A 26303-nucleotide genomic window follows, 5' to 3' on the forward strand; every position below is an offset into this window, starting at 1 on the left:
GTTTATCTGAACAAACAATAGTACGCAAGTATCAAAACCATGGGACCACACAGCCATCATACCGCTCAGGAAGGAGACACGTTCTGTCTCCTAGAGATGAACGTACTTTGGTGCGAAAAGTGCAACTCAATCCCAGAACAACAGCAAAGGACCTTGTGAAGATGCTGGAGGAAACAGGTACAAAGTATCTATATCCACAGTAAAACGAGTCCTATATCGATATCACCTGAAAGGCCGCTTAGCAAGGAAGAAGCCACTGCTCCAAAACCGCCATAGAAAAGCCAGACTATGGTTTACAATTGCACATGGGGACAAAGATCGTACTTTTTGGAGAAATGTACTCTGGTCTGATGAAACAAAAATAGAACAGTTTGGCCATAATGACCATCGTTATGTTTGGAGGAAAAAGGGGGATGCTTGCAAGCCAAAGAACACCATCCCAACCTTGAAGCATGGGGGTGGCAGCATCATGTTGTGGGGGTGCTTTGCTGCAGGAGGGACTGGTGCACTTCACAAAATAGATGGCATCATGAGGATGAAAATTATGTGGATATATTGAAGCAAGATTTTAAGACATCAGTCAGGAAGTTAAAGCTTGGGTCTTCCAAATGGACAATGACCACATGCATACTTCCAAAGTTGTGGCAAAATGGCTTAAGGACAACAAAGTCAAGGTATTGGAGTGGCCATCATAAAGCCCTGACCTCAATCCCATAGAACATTTGTGGGCAGAACTGAAAAAGCATGTGCGAGCAAGTAGGCCCACAAACCTGACTCAGTTACACCAGCTCTGTCAGGAGGAATGGGCCAGAATTCACCCAACTTATTGTGGGAACCTTGTGGAAGGCTACCCGGAACGTTTGACCCAAGTTAAACAATTTAAAGGCAATGCTACCAAATACTAATTGAGTGTATGTCAACTTCTGACCCACTGGGAATGTGATGAAAGAAATAAAAGCTGAAATAAATAATTCTCTACTATTATTCTGACATTTCACATTCTCAAAATAAAGTGGTGATCCTGACTGACCTAAGACAGGGAATTTTTACTAGGATAAAATGTCAGTAATTGTGAAAAACAGAGTTGAAATGTATTTGGCTAAGGTGTATGTAAACTTTCGACTTCAACTGTACCTGCTGTTCTACTAGAGTCAACATGTTTAGCAGATTCCGCTTGGCACCCAGCCGAGAGCACACGAAAACCACTTGCAAACTTACCAAAACGAATCAACTCCTTGGGATCTGTTCGTCCATGTTAAACGGAAGCAAATTAGATACCACTACTCTTGTCGACAGGGTTGAAAGAGGTGAAATTGGCACCAACACAACCCTAACAAAAATCCCTTTTCCATGAACACAACCACTGCCTTGTTCATTCTGGATGCAGAGTGTGTACAGTATGTTCTGTTTGCCGACCGTGAGCAAAACTTCCTCCACTTTGACACCATTCTCCAGAACGCACCTGAAGCCATTCCAAAGCGTCAGCGTTTCTTCCCAACTCAGCTGAGATGCCATCGCAGCCACCTTGACTCCCAACCCAAAATAAACTAACCTTACCCTACAACTGTAAATGATTAACAGTGGAAACCAATAGACAAAAAATGTGTTAACCCTCCACCATGGAAAAATAAAATATCAAGAGCCAGAAGTAAAGAAATAGGAATAGTAACCCTCCTCACGACCCACCACACCCTCACACAACCAACTACCGCAAGAGAGAGGGCGAGAGAGAAGGAGAGAAAGAGAGAGAGCGAGAGATAGATAGATAGATGGAGGGGAGACTGGGAGAGATGAGAACGGGGAGGAGAGAGGGAGGAGAGAAAGAGAGACAGGGCAAGAAGAGGGAGAGAGATCAGAGCATGTGTGCCTGTGTTATTGATTGGCAATACTGACATAAATCAATTTACAACCCAAACGTCGTGGGTTCTATCCCTGCGACCACCTTTCCTACTTTCACTATCTATCCTGTGTACCGCTCTGTTTCTGTAGTGTCTGAATATTCAACAATAATACGAAAGGAGTGTGGAATTCATATCTGTCATTTTTTTTAAAAAGAAGTAAGATTTAACCACCATCCCCTGTGTATGTGGAGTGGGGGTGGGCAACAGGGGTATTGTCTGTGAGTGAGAGGAGGGTGAGATATTTAAGGTAAACAAAATGTCCAAAATTGGTCTGGTAGGCCCTCCGTTCCTCATTCCTCAAGACAGAGAGACAAAAACACAAACTTACTCTATGAAATAGACCTCTTCTTTCTCGGTGTAGGCCATCTCCCAGTTGTCGGGTAGGGGTCCCAGTTCCTCCTCATCTCCTTTGGGGAGTTTGGGGGGCGATTTGGGGGGTTCCTGCTCGGGGGACTCCTCTCCCTCTGTGGGGGGCTCAGTGAAGGGAGGGGGCAGGGTGAGGACATCCATCATAGAAACCTCCTCAGACACGTCCGTGCTCTTGTCCTCATGCTCGCTTGACTCTGTAGAGAAGACAGAGAGAATCAAATGCAGAGAGCTGTTTTAGCACTTTATATAGAGTTGAAGTAGGAAGTTTACATACACCTTAGCCAAATATATTTAAACTCCGTTTTTCACAATTCCTGACATTTAATCTGGTAAGAATTCCTGTCTTAGGTCAGTCAGGATCACCACTTTATTTTAAGAATGTGAAATGTCAGAATAATAGTAGAGAGAATGATTAATTTCAGCTTTTATTTCTTTCATCATATTCCCAGTGGGTCAGAAGTTGACATACACTCAATTTGTATTTGGTAGCATTGCCATTAAATTGTTTAACTTGGGTCAAACGTTTTGGGTAGCCTTCCACAAGCTTCCCACAATATGGGTGAATTTTGGCCCAATCCTCCTGACAGAGCTGGTGAAACTGAGTCAGGTTTGTAGGCCTCCTTGCTCGACGCACTTTTTCATTTCTGCCCACAAATTATCTATAGAATTGAGGTCAGGGCTTTGTGATGGCCACTCCAATACCTTGACTTTGCTGTCCTTAAGCCATTTTTCCACAATTTTGGAAGTATGCTTGGGGTCATTGTCCATTTGGATGACCCATTTGAGACCAATCTTTAACTTCCTGACTGATATCTTGAGATGTTGCTTTAACATATCCACATGATTTCCCTTCCTCATGATGCCATCTCATGATGTCCCTCCTGCAGCAAAGCACCTCCACAACATGATGCTGCCACCCCCATGCTTCACAGTTGGGATGGTGTTCTTCGGCTTGCAAGCATCCTCCTTTCTCCTGCAAACATAATGATGGTCATTATGGCCAAACAGTTCTATTTTTGTTTCATCAGACCAGAGGACATTTCTCCAAAAAGTACGATCTTTGTCCCCATGTGCAGTTGCAAACCGTAGTGTGGATTTTTTATGGCGGTTTTGGAGCAGTGGCTTCTTTCTTGCTGAGCGGCCTTCCAGGTTGTCGATTATAGGACTAGTTTTACTGTGGATATAAATATTTGTACCCGTTTCCTCCAGCATCTTCACAGGGTCCTTTGCTGTTGTTCTGGGATTGATTTGCACTTTTCGCACCAAAGTACGTTAATCTCTAGGAGCCTGAACGCGTCTCCTTCCTGAGAGGTATGACGGCTGCGTGGTCCCATGGTGTTTATACTTGCGTACTATTGTTTGTACAGATGATCGTGGTACCTTAAGGCATTTGGAAATTGCTCCCAAAGATGAACCAGACTTGTGTAGGTCTACAATTTTTTTTCTGAGGTCTTGGCTGATTTCTTTAGATTTTACCATGATGTCAAGCAAAGAGGCACTGAGTTTGAAGGTAGGCCTTGAAATACATCCACAGGTACACCTCCAATTGACAGAAATTATGTCACTTAGCCAATCAGAAGCTTCTGAAGCCATGACATCATTTTCTGGAATTTTACAAGCTGTTTAAAGGCACAGTCAACTGCATGTATGTAAACGTATGACCCACTGGAATTGTGATACAGTGAATTATAAGTGAAATAATCTGTCTGTAAACAATTGTTGGAAAAATGACTTGTGTCATGCACAAAGTAGATGTCCTAACCGACTTGCCAAAACTATAGTTTGTTAACAAGAAATTTGTGGAGTGGTTGAAAACGAGTGTTAATGACTCCAACCTAAGTGTATGTAAACTTCTGACTTCAACTGTAGTATGGTCTTCTGTCATTCATCTCACAGGGATTTTTCTGCTATTGAAATCCTTGTGCGGGCCACCTAAGCTTTCTTTGGGGTCGCATAAGTCCAAATAGTAGAAAATATTTGTATTTTTTTCATGATAAATATACTTTATACTGTGACTCGTTTCAAGAATAATAGGCATATGTCACATGTCACTACTTCAAAGCAGAAGCACAATAGGTTTAATTTTTACATTTTTAATTAAAGGGGGCCTCCCAAGTGATGCAGCAGTCTAAGGCACTGCATCACAGTGCAGGAGTTATCACTACAGACCCGGGTTCAATCCCAGGCTGTGTCACTACCGGCTGTCACCGGGAGTCCTATAGGGCGGAGCACAATTGTCCTAGCGTTGTCCGGGTTAGGGAGGTGTTTGGCCGGAGGGGGCTTTACTTGGCTCATTAAGCTCTAGCAACTCCTTGTGGCGGGCCGGGTGCCTGCAGGCTGACTTCGGTCATCAGTTTGGTGCAGCTGGCATCCTGGTAAAGTTGGCAAATGTTAAGAAGCACGGTTTGGCGGGTCATGTTTCGGAGGACGCATGACTTGACCTGCACCTGTCCCGAGCTATTATACGTTTCTAATTTAGTCAGAAAGTCGTTTTCATTGTGGGTTAAAGCATACTGTTAAGTGTATGATCTATGTAGGAGTTCTAGAAAGACGGCAGAGTTCCTGAGTTGGAATTCCAAGTTGATCAACTTTCTAAGCAGAATTACTTTCCCATTGTTCCTCAACTGTAGTTTACCATTTTCTACTTTTATTCAATATAAAAAACACAATTTCAAATGTTGCTAAATAGGACTGAATCCAGGTGGTGGGTCACATATACACACTGAACAAAAATATAAATGCAACATGTCCATTGAGCTGAAATAAAAGATAAAAGATCCAGGAAATTTTCCAGAAGCACCAAAATCTTATTTCTCAAAAGAAAAATTCACTTATGTGTTAGTGAGCATTTCTCTTTTGCCAAGATAATCCATCCACCTGACAGGTGTGGCATATCAAGAAGCTGATTAAACAACACAATGCTGGTGCACCTTGAGCCGGAGACAATACAAAGCCACTCTAAAATGTGTAGTTTTGTCACACAACACAATGCCACAGATGTCTCAAGTTTTGAGGGAGCGTGCAATTGGCATGCAGACTGCAGGAATGTCCACCAAAGCTGTTGTCAGAGAATCGACTGTTAGAGAAATTATCTGAAGCCACCTTCAACGTCTTTTTATAGAATTTGGCAGTACGTCCACCTGGCCTCACAACCGCAGACCATGTGTAACCATTCAAGCCCAGCTTCTTCACCTGCGGGATCATCTGAAACCAGCCACCCGGGCAGCTGATGAAACCATGGAACAACCAAAGAATTTCTGCACAAACTGTCAAAAACCATCTCAGGGAAGCTCATCTGCGTGCTCGTCGTCCTCACCAGGGTCTGGCCTGAATGCAGTTCGGCGTCGTAACCAACTTCAGTGGGGAAATGCTCACCTTCGATGGCCACTGGCACACTGGAGAAGTGTGCACTTCACGGATGAATCCTGGTTTCAACTGTACGGGGCAGTTGGCAGACAGAAATAACCTAGAAATAATAGTTAAAAAATGTAAAACTCTTTGTAAAATCAATGGCAATAGATGGTTCATCATTGGCTTCACTGGATAACAAAATTGTGCGCTGTTTACTTGGACAGGCTTTTGGTTGATGGAATTCTGATCCTATGGATTCAGATGCCAAGTCGCCCAGTGAGATCTGGATACTGAGGACCAAAGGTTTTTCAGCATAAAGGACAATATCCATTTCCTTTCTTATGTTTCCCACTCCCCAAGTGGTAAATGACTGACATCTACACTGATTGAAGTGGATGTAACAAGTGACATCAATAAGAGATCATAGCTTAAAACTGGATTCACCTGGTCAGACTATGTCATGGAAAGAGCAGGTGTATATAAAAAAAAAATGGGATGGAAAAACAGTTTCAGTGTAAACTTAAATTACTAAAACCAGATAAAGTATGTAGAAAAGATAATGGACCTATATACACTCACCGGACAGTTAGGTGCACCACCTCATTCACAAAAATTTATTGCTCCTACAGACAGTGAGTCATGTGGCTGTGGCCTCCTATATAAAGCAGGCAGACAGGCATCGAGGCATTCGAGTACTGTTCGATTGAATGGGCAAAACGTGTGACCTAAGCGACTTTGAGGGTGGCATGATCGTCAGTGCCAGGCGCTCCAGATTCAGTATCTCAGAAACGGACAACTTCTTCGGCTTTCCACATACGACATTGTCTAGGGTTTACAGAGAGCGGTGCGAGAAACAAATAACATCCAGTCAGCAGCAGTCCTGTGGGTAAAAACAGCTTGTTGATGACAGAAGGAGAATGGCAAGAATCGCACAAGCTAACAGGTTGGCCACAAACAGACAAATAACGGCCTAGTACAACAGTGGTGTGCAGAAAGGCATCTCAGAATGCACAACTCATCGATCCTTGTCACGAATGGGCTACTGCAGCACACCAGGTTCCACTCCTATCAGCTAAAAACAAGAAAAAGCGACTCCAGTGGGCACACGATCACCAACACTCAACAAATGAGGAGTGGAAAAACATTGCCTAGTCTGACGAATCCTGGTTCCTGTTTTGTCATTCTTATGGCAGATTTAGGATATGTCATATGTAGCAGGAGTCCATGGACCCATCCTGCCTGGTGTCAACTGTACAGGCTGTTGGCGGTGGTGTACCGCCGTCCAATCTGCAGTAACTGCGTGATGCCATCACATCAGCATGGACCAACATCCCCGTGAAACATTTCCAACTTGTAGAATCCACACCCCGAATAATTCAGGCTGTTCTGGAGACAAAGGGGGTTTGACCCGGTAATAGATGTGTGTACCTAATAAACTGGCCATTGAGTGTAGTTAAAAATATATGTATAATCTTTGAGAACTAACAATCACCAAAATAAAAGAGACAGTCAGGGAGGTTAAAATTCCAAAAACAATGAATTTAGCAATGTAGATTTTATTATTATTTTTTAGCCAAAGAACGCAGCATTAGCCATGGCAAAATTGAGAATTGCAGCCAACTAGCTTTGAAACTGCAACATTTTGTCTCAGCTCCATGACAGAATATGTTGAAATGCAGGATATTAGCTTTAAAACTGCAAACATTTCAGCTCCTTGGAGAAATGGGCATAATTTCAAGAAAATGGCAAAACAATTTGCACATTTCTCTACACCACCAATATGGGGTCCTCCAGAATGTTATACAAAACTCAGCCACGTAGATACGCCAACTGTGCTCACTGCCACGCCCCCAACCACCTAAGCCCATTTTTGATCCAGAAAAACCCTGCCTAAGTCTGGATAGCCGCATCAGTCGGATTCTGACTTGAGATCTGCTGACTTCAGAAGTCTGCCATTGACATTGGTGGCGTTCCTGCCTGAGTACATTGCAGACATTACATCAAACATTTAGCAGATGTTATCGCGGGTGTAGCGAAATGCTTATGTTCCAAGCTCCAACAGTGCAGTAATACCTGACAATACACACAAATGCCAAAAATACAAAGAAAGGAAATATTAGGACGAGCAATGTCAGAGTTGGGAATACAAATACACAACCGTTCAAAAGTTTGGGTAACAGGAATTTCATTGTTTTTGAAAGAAAAGCAATTTTTTGGTCCATTAAAATCACATCAAAATGATCAGAAATACATGGAGACATTGTTAATGTTGTAAATGACTATTGTAGCTGAAACGGCAGATTTGTTATGGAATGTCTACATAGGTATACAGAGGCCCATTATCAGCGACCATCACTTCTGTGTTCCAATGGCACGCTGTGTTAGCTAATCCAAGTTTATGATTTTAAAAGGCTACTTGATCATTAGAAAACCCTTTTGCAATTATGTTAGCACAGATGAAAACTGTTGTTCTGATTAAAGAAGCAATACAACTGGCCTTCTTTAGACTAATTGAGTATCTGGAGCATCAGCATTTGTGGGTTCGATTACAGGCTCAAATTGGCCAGAAACAAAGCACTTTCTACTCAAACTCGTCAGTCAATTCTTGTTCTGAGAAATGAAGGCTATTCCATGCGAGGAATTGAAGATCTCGAAATTGAACCTGAAGATCTCGTATAACGCTGTGTACTACTCCCTTCACAGAACAGCGCAAACTGGCTCTTACCAGAATAGAAAGGGGAGTTGGAGGCCCCGTTGCACAACTGAGCAAGAGGACAAGTACATTAGAGTGTCTAGTTTGAGAAACAGACACCTCACAAGTTCTCAAATGGCAGCTTCATTAAATAGTACCCGCAAAACACCAGTCTCAAAGTCTACAGTGAAGAGGTTACTCCGGGATGCTGGCCTTCTAGGCAGAGGTGCAAAGAAAAATCCATATCTCAGACTGGCCAATAAAAATCAAATATTAAGATGGGCAAAAGAATACAGACACTGGACAGAGAAAGATTGGAAAAAAAGTGTTATGGACAGACAGACCTAAGTTTGAGGTGTTTGGATCACAAAGAAGAACATTCGTGAGACGCAGAAAAATATTCAAAGATGCTGGAGGAGTGCTTGACGCCATCTGTCAAGCATTGTGAAGACAATGTGATGGTCTAGGGGTGCTTTGGCGGTGTTAAAGTGGGAGATTTATCCAGGGTAAAAGGGATCTTGAAGAATGAAGGCTATCACTCCATTTTGCAACACCATGACATACCCTTTGGATGGCAGTTAATTGGGAGACAATTTCCTCCTATAACAGGACAATGACCCAAAGCACAGCTCCAAGCTATGCAATAACTATTTAGGGAAGAAGCAGTCAGCTGGTATTCTGTCTATAATGGAGTGGGCAGCACAGTCACCAGATCTCAACCCTATTGAGCAGTTGTGGGAGCAGCTTGACCGTATGGTACATAAGAAGTGCCCATCAAGCCAATCCAACTTGTGGGAGGTGCTTCAGGAAGCATGGGGTGAAATCTCTTCAGATTACCTCAACAAATTGACAACTAGAATTCCAAATTGACGTTTGTAGGCTATGTCTGAATACTGTAATGTAAAATTTCTCGAGCAGCCTAGACAATATTTCATTTATAAACATAATATATACACTGAGTATACAAACATTAAAAACACCTGCTCTTTCCATGACATAGACTAACCAGGTGAATCGAGGTGAAATCCACTTCAATCAGTGTAGATGAAGGGGAATAAACAGGTTAAAGAAGGATTTTTAATCCTTGAGGCAATTGAGAAATTGATTGTGTATGTGTACCATTCAGAGGGTGAATGGGTGAGACCAAAAATGTAAGTGCATTTGAACAGGGTATGGTAGTAGGTGCCAGGCACACCGGGTTGTGTTAAAAACTGCAATGCTGCTGGGCTTTTCACACTCAACAGTTTCCCATGTGTGTCAAGAAAGGTCCACAACACAAAGGACATCCAGCCAACTTGATACAACTGTGGAAAGCATTGGAGTCAACATGGGCCAGCATTCCTGTGGAACGCTTTCGACCACTTGTAGAGTCCATGCCCCAACGATGAATTTAGGCTGTTCTGGCACTGTTCTGAGAGAAAAAGGGTAGGGGGGGTGCAACTCAATAATATTTGGTATACTCAGTGTATATCATAACCATTGCACCTTTTCTGGCCATGATCTGTTCATGTTACCAAAATAGCCATACAACAAATTACATTGAGCATCTCTCTTTTAATTGGGCCTATTCGAGTCTATTATAATTTCTAGCTTTTGCTCTATGCATCCTAAAGGGAGTGCGGGTGATAAGATACAGTAGAATTTAACAGGTGAACAGACAGTTGATATTTTGCATTGAAGAGTGTAGGCTACCACAGTAAGTAGGCCTACTGTAGGCTAGTTTACAATGTTTCAGAATTTGCGAGCAGTGCAGCATTGCCACACCCTGACCTTAGAGAGCCTTTTTATGTCTCTATTTGGTTTGGTCAGGGTGTGATTTGGCCTGGTATGGTTCTCAATCAGGGACAGCTGTCTATCGTTGTCTCTGATTGGGAACCATACTTAGGTATCCCTTTTCCCTCCTTCCAGTGTGGGAAGTTAACTTTGTTTGTGGCACATATCCCTTAAGCTTCACGGTTGTTTTGGTATTGTTTATTGTTTTTGTCGGCGTCATTTCTAAATAAAAGGAATATGTACGCTCACCACGCTGCGCTTTGGTCCCCTTCTTACAACGGCCGTGACAAGCATATTTAGGTTCAGGAGAAAATAAATGCAAAACATTATTGAATTCAAATGAACTATTTACAGGTCCACAACAATGTGCAATTGTTTTTGTGTTTTAGAAATGGGCATATACAGCAAAGGTCATTGCAAAATTGAACATTTTGCTAACACCTCCAAAGACATTTGATCAAGTTCGCCATTAAAACCTTTAAGGATCTGACCCTTTTTTTCAAATTTAATCTAAAATGACATCCAAATGTAATACTTTTATACTGTTTATACTGTTTTGGCCTAATTCCAATACTTCCAAAGTATACAGCAAATAAGGACGTTATTTTCACCATGAAATGTGAATGATGGGCATTATTCAGGGTGAATTATAATGGCCGTTCATGCTCACACGGGTCTGATTTATAACAGGAAACATGCATATGTATGACTGCACCAAGTTTATAAATCTCAATATGTGTGTGTGTGCGCTGTTTTTTTTAGAAATAGCGCACGTAGATATTTAGTGTAAAATTTACACAACGGTTATAGATGTTAAAGTGAGTTTTTCGCCTTTTCATGTCTCAGTCAATAATCCATATTAAGGAATGAAATTTGGCACACCGATTGAGAACTCAATTCCCTAAATGGTCAGAAGATGGCGCCCCACAATCCGCTCGCTAGTTTTCTTGCTAGAAGAATGTATAGAAAATGTGCATTCTCCCGTCTAAAATGAAATTTAAGAAAATCAACAAATTGTCAACAGTGACATTCGAATGACCGACAAAGATTACATAACAGAAGTGCCTTCAGTTTGAATATCCGAGAAAGGTGTTGTTTCTCTGCTATCTTTTACAGCAAAGAATGAAGGTAAGCGAACTAAATTCACTAAATTACATGGTGGCTAACAGGCTATTTCATTTTTGTTGAAGGAGAAACAGTAAAAGATAGAATTAGGATTACAGATCACACAGTTGAATTCAAGGTGAGAAATGCAGCATGCCCTCATCGGAACTCTATATGTTCTAATATGTTCTATCTACCGTTCTGTGATGCAAAACTGAAATCTAGTCACTCTCTCCTCTACTAGCAACAGTAATTAGCTACACATGTTTTTAGCTAGCTAGCTAATGTTATATCCCAACAACATTGACGCTCAATTTATCTGATTCATAAGTTGATGTTGTAACGTCAGTTGCTAGCGGGCTCCCGGGTTCACATCTCGTCCGAACAGCCCACTTATGGCACAAGTATGCTAGCTAGCTAGCTAACTCGTCGTACCTTGACAACATTGACCCTCAACATACATCTTTTGTTCAGTTATCTCAGCCATAGTCACAGATAAATTCAAGGCAGATGAACTATTTAACAGGCATGAACTCAGAACGGCTACAAATGTTAACTTTGTTGAATCTAACCAATCTCTCCACCGTACGTAGCTAGCTAGTTAGCTACATTAGCATTTTTTTTTTACCTTGATCATCGGTATTAGCTACTCTTTGGCAATATCTCCAATATTATTTGGAGTCTCATCACAAAATCATACATATAAGTGTCCAGGCAATCTTGTTCTGCACTAAGATGGCTGTTGACTTATGTTGCAGCATCTTAGCCTGATTTATCCAGACTTTCTGGCAATTGTGTAATCAGGGCCGGTTCCAGGAATAAGTGACATAAGCGGTCGCTTAGAGCTCCCGGCCGGTAGGGGGCCCGACCCAAATCATAGATTTTTGTGGGGTCTCAACTTACTCTTTTATTTTATAATCAATACAAAACATACACATACAAACAACAACATCATACAAACATCAACTACATCACACCTGCCCAGACCCACTGGCACACACCCCCATCTCCAGTGCCCACATCACTTTCTGTGAAACTGCAACATTTTGTTTCTCTCTGTAGCTCACGCATATAAATCTTTCGATTTTTCCATTGTGTTAATGATGGCAGATTGATTGAGTTCTGAGTTTTTTTATATACGTACATTTTAGCTAACTTTGCGGCGGCAGGTAGCCTAGTTGTTAGAGCATTATGCTACAACTTTCCCTCCATCTTGTGCCGGCCACTAGGTAGTTATTCTAGACAGTTATCTAAACTTGTAGTAATCATGGCTGAATACCAATTGGGCATGTGCCCAGGGGCCCTGACCTCCAGGAGTAGCAGTAAATAATCTGTCTATGTGCCCTTGAACAAAGCACTTAACCCTAATTGCTCCTATATGTAGCACTGGATAAAAGCGTCTGCTAAATGACTAAAATGTCAAATGTAGGTGGGGGGCCCCAAGACCAAATCTCCCTTCGGGCCCCCAAAAGGCTAGAGCCGCCCCTGTGTTTAATTCTTAACAAACAGCTATTGAAATGCAAGCAAGAGGTGATGAGACCAATTACAGAAATTATTACAATACCAAACATAAGACAATATCATATTTCACTCAAATCAAACTTACCAGCATGATTGTAATACAGTCATCCGCACTATTCATATTAACCTACTTGACCTCCTCAGCACAAACAAGAATGTGAAATGATTGAATCGCACATTGTTAATTGTGGTAGCTGCAAGCTGTCTGTGTTTACATCCCTCTCAGTCCAATAACCAAAGACGGCTATAGTAGAAGGAGAGAAGTGACAAAAGAAAATGGTGGGGGGACTGGGTGGATGTTCAGATCTACTGGAGTGTTACCCTCCTGTAGCTTATCAACCAGCTAGTTATTAGAATCGGGTGCACTAGATTAGGGTTGTAGAAAACCTACTAGACGGTATCTCTCCAGGAGAGCCCTGTATCAGACCATGCAGGATCTTGCATTGATTCCGTCTTCTTATGGTCATCCTCATCGTGGTACTCGGGGGCATGATTGGTGTCACACTTTTTTCAGCCCCAGCTAACACACCTGATTAAGCAAATTGCATTCCGAGATCTAGAGTTCCCAATCTATAGGATAGACTGTCACCGTGATCACCTGAAAAACACAAGTAGTGTCACGATTACTTTGTTGGCAAATTGGATCAACACTGAAACCTTTTTTTTTTTAATAAACGACAAATAAAGCAAGCAGGTACACGTAACAAACATCCATTAAAGTATAGCCAATTTGTTCACAGAGTTCGATCATGTCTGCATACAGTGTGGTTGCTAGGGAGAGGTGACATTGGGGAATGTGATTCGTCTAGATAGAACAGCATTTCTTAATCCTGGTCCTGAGGACCCAAAGGGGTGCACCTTTTTTTGTTTTTGCCCGAGCACAGAAGTGATCCACATATCATCAAGTGTTGATGATTTTAAATGAGGTGTGTAGTGCTAATGCAAAAACAGTAAATCTTCCTTCACTGTCCCTGTCCCACACATACAGAAATGGGGTTTAGCAAGCAGAGCATGGGTCCCATGAGGGCATAGGCTAGTCGAGAGCACAAATGAACTTGAGATTTTGAAGTGTGACTTTGAGTGAGCAGAACATCGTCTTAAACTGTACATATAGAACTGTAAGCAAAGAAACGTGGTTCAAATGTGTAAAAAAAAAAGGAACACATTAAATTGTCCACATAGGCCCTGCTCGCTCTTCTCTCTAGACTCTGTGTTTTGCATGCGCAATGATGTTTCATCTTTCATCTCATGCGCGTTCTACTTTTTAAATCGTATTTGACACCATACAATCCGACCTGTCAAGTTTTCCCTCTCGATTTCTCAAATTGCTCTTTCTCAAGCCTGGGTAACTTTGGGTTTGGATTTCAGGCTGATGGGCTTAAAGGTGGGTCACTTTCACGAAGGACAAATTCCTGTCAGTCCAGTGCTGTAATTGGCTATTACGAGCCATCTAGGGCAATAAGTGCTGAACAACTTGGGAAACTGAGCAGCTTGATAACCAAATAAATTCTAATACTTACACCCTTTTTTTAAGGTTTAACCTTTATGTAACTAGGCAAGTCAGTTAAGAACAAATTCTTATTTTATAATGAACAGTGGGTTAACAGTTCAGGGGCAGAATGACAGATTTTTACCTTGTCAGCTCAGGGATTCGATCCATCAACCTTTCGGATACGGGCCCAACAGTCTAACCACTCGGCTACCTGCCGCCCTGAGTACAATACCTTGAGTTCAGTGGAATCTATTTGCTAAAGTTAGCTAGCTAATTACTTGTTAGCCAGCAACCTTCGTCTGTAAAACAAAAAGCAGACAGTCATCTCTAGTAAACACCATACAACGAGTCCACTAATTGCAGGCAGGAGCCAATATTTTGGGTATTAAGCCCAAGGACACACATACACAGCACACGGGGATTTTAAATTAAAGGAAGACACAAAGGAAAGAATCTGCTACCATACATTCAGTATATAACCAGTCTCAAATAATAGATTGTAAACTGACATAGGATTAACCAGCTAAACTAGGTTAACATGTCAGAATCAGCTTTATTCTGCAAATATATGTGCATGCACAGGACTCTATGAAATGGTGCTGCAACAATAAACAGAATATACAGACAGACGATATACAGAATATACAGCCAAAACAATATACAGATGCAGATTGTCCACAGATCCACATACAGTATATGTACACTATGAACACCTTAAGCTACATTATAAAATCTGCAGTTCTGGGATGATCATGCAGGGTGCATAGTCTGTGGATGAATAGTACAAAATCCATGGATGACAGGATTATCGCAGACCAGGTGGCCGATTGTTGAGGGCCACAGAAGACACTGTTCAGGTGGTGGGAGGTTTTGGCCGTGATTGACCTGAACCGTTTGCCAGAAGAGAGTCTTTGGAAGAGGGGGCGAAAGGGGTCGGCAAATGATCTTCCCTGCAAGATTCCTTGCTCTTGAGTCGTGCAGGTCATCGATGGAGGGCAGGTGGCACCCAATGAACCTCTCAGCAGACTGGACAATCCATTGCGGTGATGGAGGAGGTGAGGATGGACTCAATGATGGTCATTTAGAACTGAATCAGTACACACAGTTTTTCAGACAGTGGTGGCGATGGAAGGTGTCCCGGGTACAGTTTGTGGCCAAGTCACCAGTGAAGATCTCCAGGTTCTTAAAGCGGGGCATTAGCATAATCTATAGAGAGGGCAGAACAATACAGGAAATGGAATTAGATTTAGTATGGTGTTAAAATCATTGTACAATCCATAGACATTGGTAAAAAGGTTAACAAAGTAAGGAACTGGAGTTTTCATGTAAGGTGGAGCGAAACATACTGTCCATTACCAGTCAAAAGTTTGGACACACTACTCATTCCAGGTTTTTTTTCTCCTTTTTTTCTCCAATGTAGAATAATGGTGAAGACATCAAAACTGTGAAATAACACATATGGAATCATGTAGTAACCAAAAAAGTGTATATATATATATATATATTTATATTCTTCAAAGTAGCCACCCTTTGCCTTGATGACAGCTTTGCACACTCTTGGCATTCTCTCAACCAGCCTCATGAGGTAGTCCCCTGGAGTGCATTTCAATTAACAGGTAGGGGTGATATACAGAAGATAGCCCTATTTGGTAAAATACCAAGTCCATATTATGGCAAGAACAGCTCAAATAAGCAAAGATAAATGTTTAACACTTTTTTTGGTTACTAGATGATTACATATGTGTTATTTCATAGTTTTGATGACTTCATTATCATTCTACAATGTATTTATGCACTTTTGTAGATCAATTGCTCTGACCCAAATTATAAAAGATCCCACCAGGATATGTGAAACAGTGCAAAGTACAATTGACTTAATATTGTTGTCTGATAAATCTAAAATATTGCAGAGTGGAGTAATAGTCTATGGAATCAGTGATCATTTTATTACATTTTGCACAAGGAGTATTCTTAAAGATATATTTAAGTGTCACAAAACCGTTAGAATCAGAGGACTCAAAAAATACTGTATTGAAAAGTTTAGGGAGGAAGTGGGTAAAATTTACTGGTCACCTGTGCTGGATAGTGTAGGGGTAGACAGTGCCTGGGAAGTCTTTAAATGTAGATTCCTTGAGGTGGTGAATGTGATGGCTCCTATTAGACGGGTCAGGGTAAAGCAGAGATCTAGCCCTTGGTTTAATCATGAGATTCTAGAATCTATCCAAGCAAGGAATAAGGCCTTTAAGAAATGTAAGAACTCAAGAGCAGCATGATTTTGTCCTATATAAACGTCACAGAAATGAAGCACAGAGCAGGATGGATGAAGCTAAGAGGGGTTACTTTGCTGAGAAAATAATTGAAAACAAAAATGACCCTAAAAAGCTTTGGAAATCATTTAAGGAACTAGGCTGTAGTAGTACTACCAAAAACAAACTAAACAGTATTGGACTGAACATCAAAGGGGAGATGGTATATGAAAAAGCAGAGGTTGCCAATGAATTCAACTCATTTTTTACTTCTGTTGCCAGCAAGCTGGTTAAAAAAGCTGCCCACCAGTTCTGGTTTGTATGGAAGCAACCAAGTCCAGAAGTATTATGTAGAGTTAGGGGTTCAGCCAAACTCTTTTTCTTTTGCAAAGGTAGCAACAGCCAAAATAGTCAGTATGCTGGCAGAGCTTAAATGCTCCAAAGCCACAGGCCTGGATAATATTCCTGCAAGGTTTCTAATAGATTCTGCTGAGCAAATTGGCCCTTGTGTTACGCATATTGTTAATCTCTCTCTTGAACAATGCACCTTTCCCAGGGACATGAAACAAGCTAAAGTTATACCTCTGTATAAGAAGGGGATAAAGTCTGACCCTGGGAATTATAGGCATGTATCTATCCTCTGTGTAACATCAACGATCCTGGAGAGAATTGTACATGAGCAAATGTATGAATATGTTAACAAACAGGGTCTAATGTATGATTTTCAGTCGGGTTTTAGAAAAACATACTCCACTGATTCATGTCTACTTTACTTGACTGACTTCATCAGGAAAGAGATTGATGAGGGAAATCTGTGTGGAATGGTACTGCTTGACTTACAGAAGGCCTTTGATACAGTTAACCACTGTCTCCTAATCTCCAAACTGGAGGCACTAAGCAGTATCCCTCCAAGCTGGGTAAAGTCATATTTATCAGGAAGGGAGCAAGTAGTAGAGGCTGTCTCAGGCAAAACCAATGAGTTGTGGCGTTCCGCAGGGGAGCGTGCTTGGGCCTCTGCTGTTTTTATTGTATATTAATGATATGAAAGATGCTTGTTCTTGCCGTCTTTTTCTTTATGCGGAGGACTCTACACTTCTGGTGTCTCACAAAAGTAAAACTATGTTGGAGAGCATACTTAGCACAGAGCTTACTAACATTAGCAAATGGCTTGGAGATAATAAGCTATCTCTGCACTTAGGGAAAACTGACGCAATTATTTTGGGATCCAGACCTAAATTGTGTAGGTTGTCTGAAATCAGAGTGGAGTTTTAGGGGGTGAGGTGCTGACTACTAAAACCTCTGTTAGCTACTTGGGATGTATCCTTGATGGAAGCTTGGGAGGTGTGAGCATGACCAATAAGGTGCTAGGGAAGGTTAATGCCAGGATTACGTTTTTGTCGAGAAAGTCCAAGCTGCTTGATAAGGACTCCATGAAAGTGCTAGCTACTGCCCTCATTCAATGCCATTTTGACTATGCTAGTACTTCCTGGTTTGGGGGCTTATCTAAACATATGAAGGGGAAGCTCCAGATAACCCAGAATAAGTTGATCAGGGTAGTATTGAAGGTGAGTCCACGTACTCACATAGGCAGGAGCTGCTTTCAGGAACTAACCTGGCTGCCTGTTGAGGCTAGGGTGTCCCAGATTAGACTAGGTTTGGTTTACAGGAGTATTTATGGTCCTGCGCCCAGATATTTAAGTGATTACTTTCCTCGTTTTAGGGATGCACACAATCACAGCACCAGATCAGGTGTTGCTGATGTGTGCTTATACAGGTTCAGGAGTAATGCTGGGAAAGGTACTTTCTTGTATACTGGAGCCTCAGAATGGAATGAGTTGCCTCTGCCTATAAAAACAACATCCTCACTGGACAGCTTTAAAAATAAAGTCAAAATATGTTTGATGTCCTCTGTGCCCATATGAATAACCCCTATGATGTAACTGGAATGATGAGATAGATGTTCTTCTTTTATGTTTTTGCTTTATTATTTCACTGCCACACTGTGTTCGATCTTGTATAGACATCTTGTCTCAAGAGGACCACAATGGAAATAAATCCCAGACTTTATTGTGTGTTATCCTCAATGATTTTATTCATGTGCATGTATGGCTTTTAAGTTTTATGTGTGCTTGTTTTTTTTAAAAAGGTCAAATGAATAAACTAAACTAAAACTAAAATGTAGAAAATAGTAAAAATAAAGAAAAACCCTTGAATGAGTAGGTGTGTCCAAACTTTTGACTGGTACTGTATGTGCTGAGATGTGTAAGGCGTAAGATGAGTTGGTGACTCACTGGTCCAAACTTGGTGTCCTCTGCCTCGCTGGTGTAGAGGTCCAGGGCGATGAAGTACATAGGTAGAAGCTTGACTCCACCTGGTCAAATGTGTTCTCTTTGCACACACTGACCTATCACCTGAGAACAACTGAAGTGAGAGAGAGGACAATAAGATGTCACAGACAGAGTTCAATTGGAGTTGAAATGTTTTAACATCTTAACCTTTTACGGGGGCAGCCCGACACCGGTACACTTATGACAACATCCAGCACAAAGTGCAGGGTGCGACATTCAAAATCTATTTTTTTTTTTATATTTAACTTTCACACATTAACAAGTCCAAGACACCAGATGAAAGGTGCACATCTTGTGAATCAAGCCAACATGTCCGATTTTTAAAATGTTTTACAGGGAAGACAAAATATGTAAATCTATTAGCTAAACACGTTAGCAAAAGACACAACTTTTCTAACTCCATCAGTTTCTTACTCCATCAGGTGCTATCACAAATTCGACCAAATAAAGATATAAATAGCCACTAACCAAGAAACAAATTCATCAGATGACAGTCTGATAACATATTTATTGTATAGCATATGTTTTGTTGGAAAAATTTGCATATTTCATGTATAAACCATAGTTTACATTTCAGCTACAATCCGAAATTGCACCGAAAGCAGCCATAATATTTACAGACACCAATGTCAAATAGCTAATTACTCATCATAAAACATTTCTGAAAAATACATAGTCTGCAGCAATTGAAAGACAGGCATCTTGTGATTCCAAACAATATTTCCGATTTATTAAATGTTTTACAGCGAAAACAAAATGTATCACTATATTAGCGTAGCTACAATAGACAGACACAATTGGGCGCCCACGGCCAGTTCACATGCACGACAGATATATGAAATAACATCATAAAATGGGTCTTACTTTTGCTGATCTTTCATCAGAATGTTGAAGAAGGTGTCCTCTGTCCAGATGAGTCGTTGTTTCGATTCAGAATGGCAAATTTCCCTCTTCAATTAGCATTGGCACTAGCCGAGTGGCATAAATTTCTCCAACGTAAACACAGTCAGAGGACGGAACACGGCAAAAGTCCCGAATAAAGTTTCAATAATCTGATTAAACTATATTGAAAAAACATACATTACGATGATATGGTCACATGTATCAAAAAAAATTCGAGCCGGAGACGTTAGCCGTTCGTTACCAAGGCAAAACAGAAGTCAATCCCACTTCCTTCAGAGTACAGGAAGTGGACGGTCACGTCAAAGAAATAGGTTTTTTTCCACCACAGAACAAGATGAGCACAAAAATTTCTTCTCTGACATCCTCTTTACACCAATAGGAAGGCGTATAGAGTGTCAGCAGACTCCTAAGTGTCAAGACCATGTATAGGCATCAAGTTGAAAAGAGCATCGATTTCTGACATTTCACTTCCTGGTCAGGAAAAGTGCTGCAGAAGGACTTCTGTTTCACTCAGAGAAATAATTCCAACTCTTTTAGAAACTAGAAAGTGTTTTCTATCCAAAAAGAATAATAAATATATTTATATTGTACGAGCAAGATTTGAGTAGGAGGCCGTTTGAAATGGGCACGATTTCACTGGCTACTCAACACTTTGCCTTGCAGCCATTTCATTCAAGGTAACAGTTTATTTTAAGACTGCTGTGGCTATATCAAAAGAGGCAACGATGGATAATCGTTTAGCCAAATAGTTAAAAACACACAATGTGGGACTGGACTGAGCCGAGCTGTAGGGCAATACTACAGTAACAGAGGGATGCTGACACTCAGATTTTTCACTTTAAAATGTATGTCAAACAAAAACCAATGATTTCAAAGTGGAACATACCATACGACTCTACGCACATGTACTACGTTTAACTATTTGCAATCATTGGTTTGTTTGACATACATTTTAGAGTGAACTATCTGAGTCTTAGCTCCACTCTGCTACTGTGGAATTGCCGTGTACCAACCACGCCACTTGTCAGTCAGCATGCCTGCTGTCATTTCATGCCCAACCCACCTCGTAGTAGAGAGCTATCCGCCGATACATTTTCACTTCATCCCTTACCTACACTACTCGTATTCTTTAGCAATCACTATCACATACATTCAGTATAGAACAATCTTTCTAACCAATAGATAGCAGCAGGTCATCATCCTCTCTACGTGACAATTGTCTTATGCACGATGCCTTCATACAGCGTCAAAGAAATTAGAGGAACTCTCAGTACCACTAATGATTAAGTTACATGGGCGATTGGTGGATGTCATGGTTACCTGCAGAAAGTCCCCAGAGTGCTGTACATAGAGGAGAGCCAAGGCACCCTACTTGGAACAGAATGGACTCCTGTATCTCCTGTTTCTGTCAGCTGAGCAGAGAACTACTTCACCACCATATATTAGCAGTGGCAGGTGGGGAAGAGCCTCCCAAGTTTTGAGCCCCACCTGTTTTGCATGTCATGTTGGCATTAATACGAGTCACATATCAGTTTGCAAACAATGTAAAAAAGTATATATATTTAAAACATAATCATTGAGTTAAAGCCACATACAAACATAAAATACGGAACGTAGGGGTTGGTAATGTTCTCTAGTTGCACTGTGATTGGCTCAGTGTTCTGTCACTCATGGGGACACCACATCGCCGCAAAATCTATGGGTAGAGCCTGAAAACTCAAGCCATAGACTTATATTAGAAGTGCCCATCATTGGCCACAGATAAAATGAAACCAATCACATTATATGTACCGTCGCTTTGATTGGACTGATCATGTCAACATTTTACTTTCAAAATCTTAGCTAGCAAGCTAAACAAGCAGTCATCATTATGCATCAAGTCGGCAATCTACTGGCAAATTCTATTCAATCCTTTTCATATGAAGAGATTATAGATAAAACGTATCGGTGCTCATCGGCCATAAACATTACACAACAAGTTGGAAATTGCAAATTCAACAATGAGTGCTAAGGCGCCACTTCAGCCCCGGATTTGATCCAAGGCTGTGTTACAGCCGTGTTACAGCCGGCGGTGACTGGGAGACCCATGAGGTGGGTTAGAAAAGTTTGAAGACATTGGCCATACTGTCAATCCAACATGACTTCTGCCATGACTTCTGCCATGACTTCGGAACTGGGAAATCTCAGATTTCAGTAAGTTCAAGACAACTAGGAACTCGGATAAAACTAGCTCTGACTGGGAAAATACTGAAAATAATTTTGAACGGTCATCCAACTCGGGATTTCGGGCCTTTTTTTAGAGCCCACAAGAAGGACCGGCACACCACCTTCCTGTTCAGGTAAGCATAGCACAACAAGGTGAGTCCAAAAAGGTATTGTATGCTGCTGCATAAATTATGTAATATACCAGGGAGATATGTATACTGTAGCCAAGAAAGTAATACTAACTGTGTGTTGTGTAGTAAGCTGTTAATAGCTTATGTGCCTCATCCTAATAATTTGATCCCATTCCTCCCTTATAACTTAGCGAACTGTTCTGACTTGATGGTGCACATGTAGCCTATAGCCTGTTTTAGAGAAATGTAATCATTGAATATTGTAAGAGCTTTCATTGTCTGCTTATATGCCCCGTTTATTTATCCAACGGTTCTGACTTGGTGTACAGGGATAATATTGTAAGAACGGCCCATGTTCTGAATTCTGTCGCTGTACATTTCTAAAGTGCTTAACACATAGTTAAATTGACTACATCTGTCCTAGCTCGCTCATTATTGTCTTAATCAAAATTATGGATAGCGTGTTATCGTTCCCTTATGCCATAGTTTGTACATCTCAATTGTCAATAGAAACCACATTTGTTTAAGCAAGTCAGCCATATCAGCTATGTTGTTTAAAAAAGCCAGTAAATAAGGCTGAATGAACTGTTTCGCTGCCAGACAAGGCTCCGCTGATAGCCAGGTGTAGCGGTGGCAAGGATCACTCCACGGTGCTGAAAAGAAAGCTCTGCTGTTGGGACAGCTTTATGTAGGCCTTAACAGTGTGTGAGCACCGTTTGTCACCATTATAGTGCAATTAATCTATTGTTTAGTGTTGTGTAGTGGTTTTGCTGGCATGCATCAACATTTAATTATTTATTTTGCTTCAGCAAGATTTACATGCTAAAATCACCACTGCATATTAGTGACAGTGAACCTGCATGGAAAGCGAGATGTAGAGAGAGACATGGTTTCAGGTTATTCTCATTTATTGTAACTGTACAAGAAAAAATTATCAAACATTTATTTCAATCAGATTGTACCTCAACTTATGCTGTAAGCAGTTTACTATACTGGCTATTATTTGGTTCAGAGCCTGACCTCTCTTGGCACCCCCTCCATTTCAATCACTGAAGTCTTCCCCAATGAGGGTCTTCCCTGTCTGTTCTCAACCTGCTCCCCTCGTCTACCACCCATTCATGCTGGTCTTCCAAGTCTTCCTCCTCTACTAAAATCCTCTTTCAACTTAGGTACAATGCTCTTAGTTAAACCAGAGACTGTATAGAAAATGAAACCACCTTGAGTTTGCTTAAACCACAAGGTGTAACATTAGCTAGCTAATTCATTTTATTTAATGTTAGTTAGCTAGCTAACGTTAGCAAGTTAGCTTCCTACCTAATTGACGTTCGGCTACCTTTCCTCGTCAATAGCTTGCTTAAATAGCAGAAGACCAAATAACTACTTACTATAATTTCAATATTGAAATCATAGTTGATTAGCTAGCTAGTTGGTTATCTAGTTTCTCTACTGAAAAACTGTTGAACTTACCTCTTTATTATTGTCAGTGATCACTCACCTTTCACCGTCCCCTTTCATCTCTATGGGCAAAAATCCGCTTAGAGAGCTGTCAAACAGTGTTTGGTCCAAAAACCTGACCAATTGAGTTTCAGTAGACTGCTACAGGCTATGTTCATTGGCTAGAATTTCCTTATAGTAAGCAGTTGCGAGAGCAAATGGATTTTGGTGTGAGAGGGAGAAAAGTCATCCATGTGGGGATGCGGCGTATTTGTGAGTTTGAGGTAATTTTGGAGTCTTGACATGCAGTAAGTATTTCTTCAGACGAACATAAATCTCTACTCTTGTCACACCCTGATCAGTTTCCCCTGTCCTCGTTATTGTTTCCACCCCCTCCAGGTGTCGCCTGTTTTCACCAGTGTATTTATCCCTGTGTTTCCTGTCTCTCTGTGTATGTTAGTCAAGTCAACCAGCGGGATTCCCCCATACTCCTTTTGCTATTCTCTTTTTGATAGCCCTCCCGGTTTTGACCCCTGCCTGACTCTGGACTTCTTTCCCGCCTGCCTGATCATCCTGCCTGGCCTGACCTTTATTCTGCCTGCCCTTCAGTACCTTTTGGACTCTGAACTGGTTTGGACCCTTTTGCCTGTCCATGACCATTCTCTTGCCGTCACCTATTGGATTAATAAATATTGTAAGACTCCAACCATCTGCCTCCTGTGTCTGCATCTGGGTCTCGCCTTGTGTCATTATAACCTTCTTATTAATTTACTGTGTCTGGAAATGCAGTGCAAGCTCTCACGTTTAATTTGCATGCACCTTGCCGGCCTGTGCTTGTGGGATCCGTTCTCTGCTCGCTCAACTAAATGTTCTCACCCGACTCAAGTGTTTGCTCACACAATGATGTTTCATCTTACTCGTGCAGGCCATCTCGCGCCCATTCAACTTTTTAAGCGGATTTGAAACCATAGGAATGCTGGTCACAAAAAAAAGGGAAAAGGTGAATGGAAAAAGACTAAATTGCACCATCATCTAATCCTGCACCTAAACAATCCTACACCAGACCCGGACAGTAGGCCTGGGAGGATGGAACCAACCCCTTCTCTCAAAACTTCCTGTAGCTTTTCTGCACTAAAATCTCTCACATTCAAATATGTCTCTACTGCTGCAAACCTTGAGCTATCCTCTACTGTCTTCACTGCCTCAGCACAAGCACAGGAAACAAAAAAAAAATAAACAATTCCACTCCCTCATAATGCCGCCACCTACTGTACTGGAGTGTGTAGTCAATCACAGCTTACAGACTAAATGAATAAAGAAACAAACATGATGAAAAACAAAACCCTCATACCTAATCCTGTACTACTAAGAACATTTAAAAAGAGCCCTACTAACATCTAACAAACCCCACCCATCCACCAAATCATTTCCATCCCCGTCCAACCATTCCAGGGTTTTTCTTTATTTTTACTATTTTCTACATTGTGGAATAATAGTGAATACATCACAACTATGACATAACACATATGGAATCAGTTAAAAACAAACTCATATTTACAAGGACAGCCAACTCCTTCCTCCCCGTCGAGGAATTGAACCCCGGTCTCCCACATGACATGGGGATTATTTAGCTAAATAGCCCAGCACTGTAGCCCACTCCCGACCGTCACGTTGTACAGCACCATATTTTCCATTCCATCCTAACGGAAACCCAACTTATTTTTCTTGGAGTAGAAACACCATAATATTAATCAAATTAATTAAGCAACATTTCTGAAAATCAGTCCCATATACTATGTTTGTACAAAAAGTTTTTAAATTCTCTCATACAGCCACTATTAAAGGTTATCAAATGATTCTCAAAGATGCCCTTTGGTGGTCAAACTAGCACTAACGAGCATTAATGGTACCAGTGGTTGGCACTTAAATATTGTGCCATAGAATTCTGCTGCACCACTCAAGCTGTGCTGCAGTACGCTGCAACTTTTAAAGGACGAACCACTGCACACATCAATCTTTCCCTCTCTTCTACATACCGGTACTTACAACAATACATCAACGCATGCTACACTGTTTCATGATCCATACACTCCAGGCGTACACGCACCGTTGACAAGTTTTCCAACCAGATGTAATGATGAGTTCAATATACAATCTCCTAGGTGCAACCGAGCAAACACCACCTCTTCCTTTAATCTGACCTTCGAATCTTTGTCCACTGACCTTTATTTGGAGGGCATATAACTTCTTATGGGTACCTGGGATGGTAGCGTCCCACATGGCCAACATCCAGTGAAATTGCAGAGCGCGAAATTCAAAAATACTAAATTCAAATATTTTACATTCTTGAAAATATATGTGTTATACATCAAAATAAAGCTTCACTTCTTGTTAATCCAGCCGCTGTGTCAGCTTTCAATGCATACAATGTGATTATCTGAGGACAGCGCCCAGCACACAAAACATTACATACAGTTACCAGCCAAGTAGATTAGTCACAAAAGTCAGAAATAGCAATAAAATTAATCCCTTACCTTTGATGATCTTCGTATGGTTGCACTCACAAGATTCCCTGTTACACAATAAATGTTTGTTTTGTACGATAAAGTCCCTCTTTATATCCAAAAACCTAAGTTTTGTTGGCGGCGTTTTGTTCAGTAATCCTATGTCTCAAAGGCAGTCAAAACAGGCAGACAAAAAATCCAAATAATGTCCATAAAGTTTGTAGAAACATGTCAAACAATGTTTATAATCAATCCTCAGGTTGTTTTTAGCCTAAATAATCGATAATATTTCAACCGGACAATAGCGTCTTCAATATATAAGAAAAACA

At 41.1% G+C, this 26303-nt stretch overlaps 1 protein-coding gene and 1 long non-coding RNA gene across 10 annotated transcripts in view; both read right to left on the reverse strand.

Moving 5' to 3' along the window:
- LOC129866629 (membrane-associated guanylate kinase, WW and PDZ domain-containing protein 2-like) overlaps window positions 1–26303 on the reverse strand; it is a 274270-nt gene that overhangs the window by 110981 nt on the left and 136986 nt on the right. For all 7 annotated transcript variants that reach the window (XM_055939391.1, XM_055939390.1, XM_055939392.1 and 4 more), the window contains exon 5: window positions 2230–2464. In XM_055939391.1, coding sequence (XP_055795366.1) covers window positions 2230–2464 — 235 coding nt within the window. The remainder of the gene's footprint in view (window positions 1–2229; window positions 2465–26303) is intronic.
- The window catches only part of LOC129866630 (uncharacterized), a 31934-nt gene continuing 20327 nt past the window's right edge, over window positions 14697–26303 (reverse strand). For all 3 annotated transcript variants that reach the window (XR_008761503.1, XR_008761502.1, XR_008761501.1), the window contains 2 exons: window positions 18741–18870; window positions 14697–15409 (listed from right to left, as the gene is read on the reverse strand). This is a non-coding gene — a long non-coding RNA (uncharacterized LOC129866630). The remainder of the gene's footprint in view (window positions 15410–18740; window positions 18871–26303) is intronic.

Source organism: Salvelinus fontinalis, chromosome 12 (assembly GCF_029448725.1).
Source record: "Salvelinus fontinalis isolate EN_2023a chromosome 12, ASM2944872v1, whole genome shotgun sequence".
NCBI lineage: Eukaryota > Metazoa > Chordata > Actinopteri > Salmoniformes > Salmonidae > Salvelinus > Salvelinus fontinalis.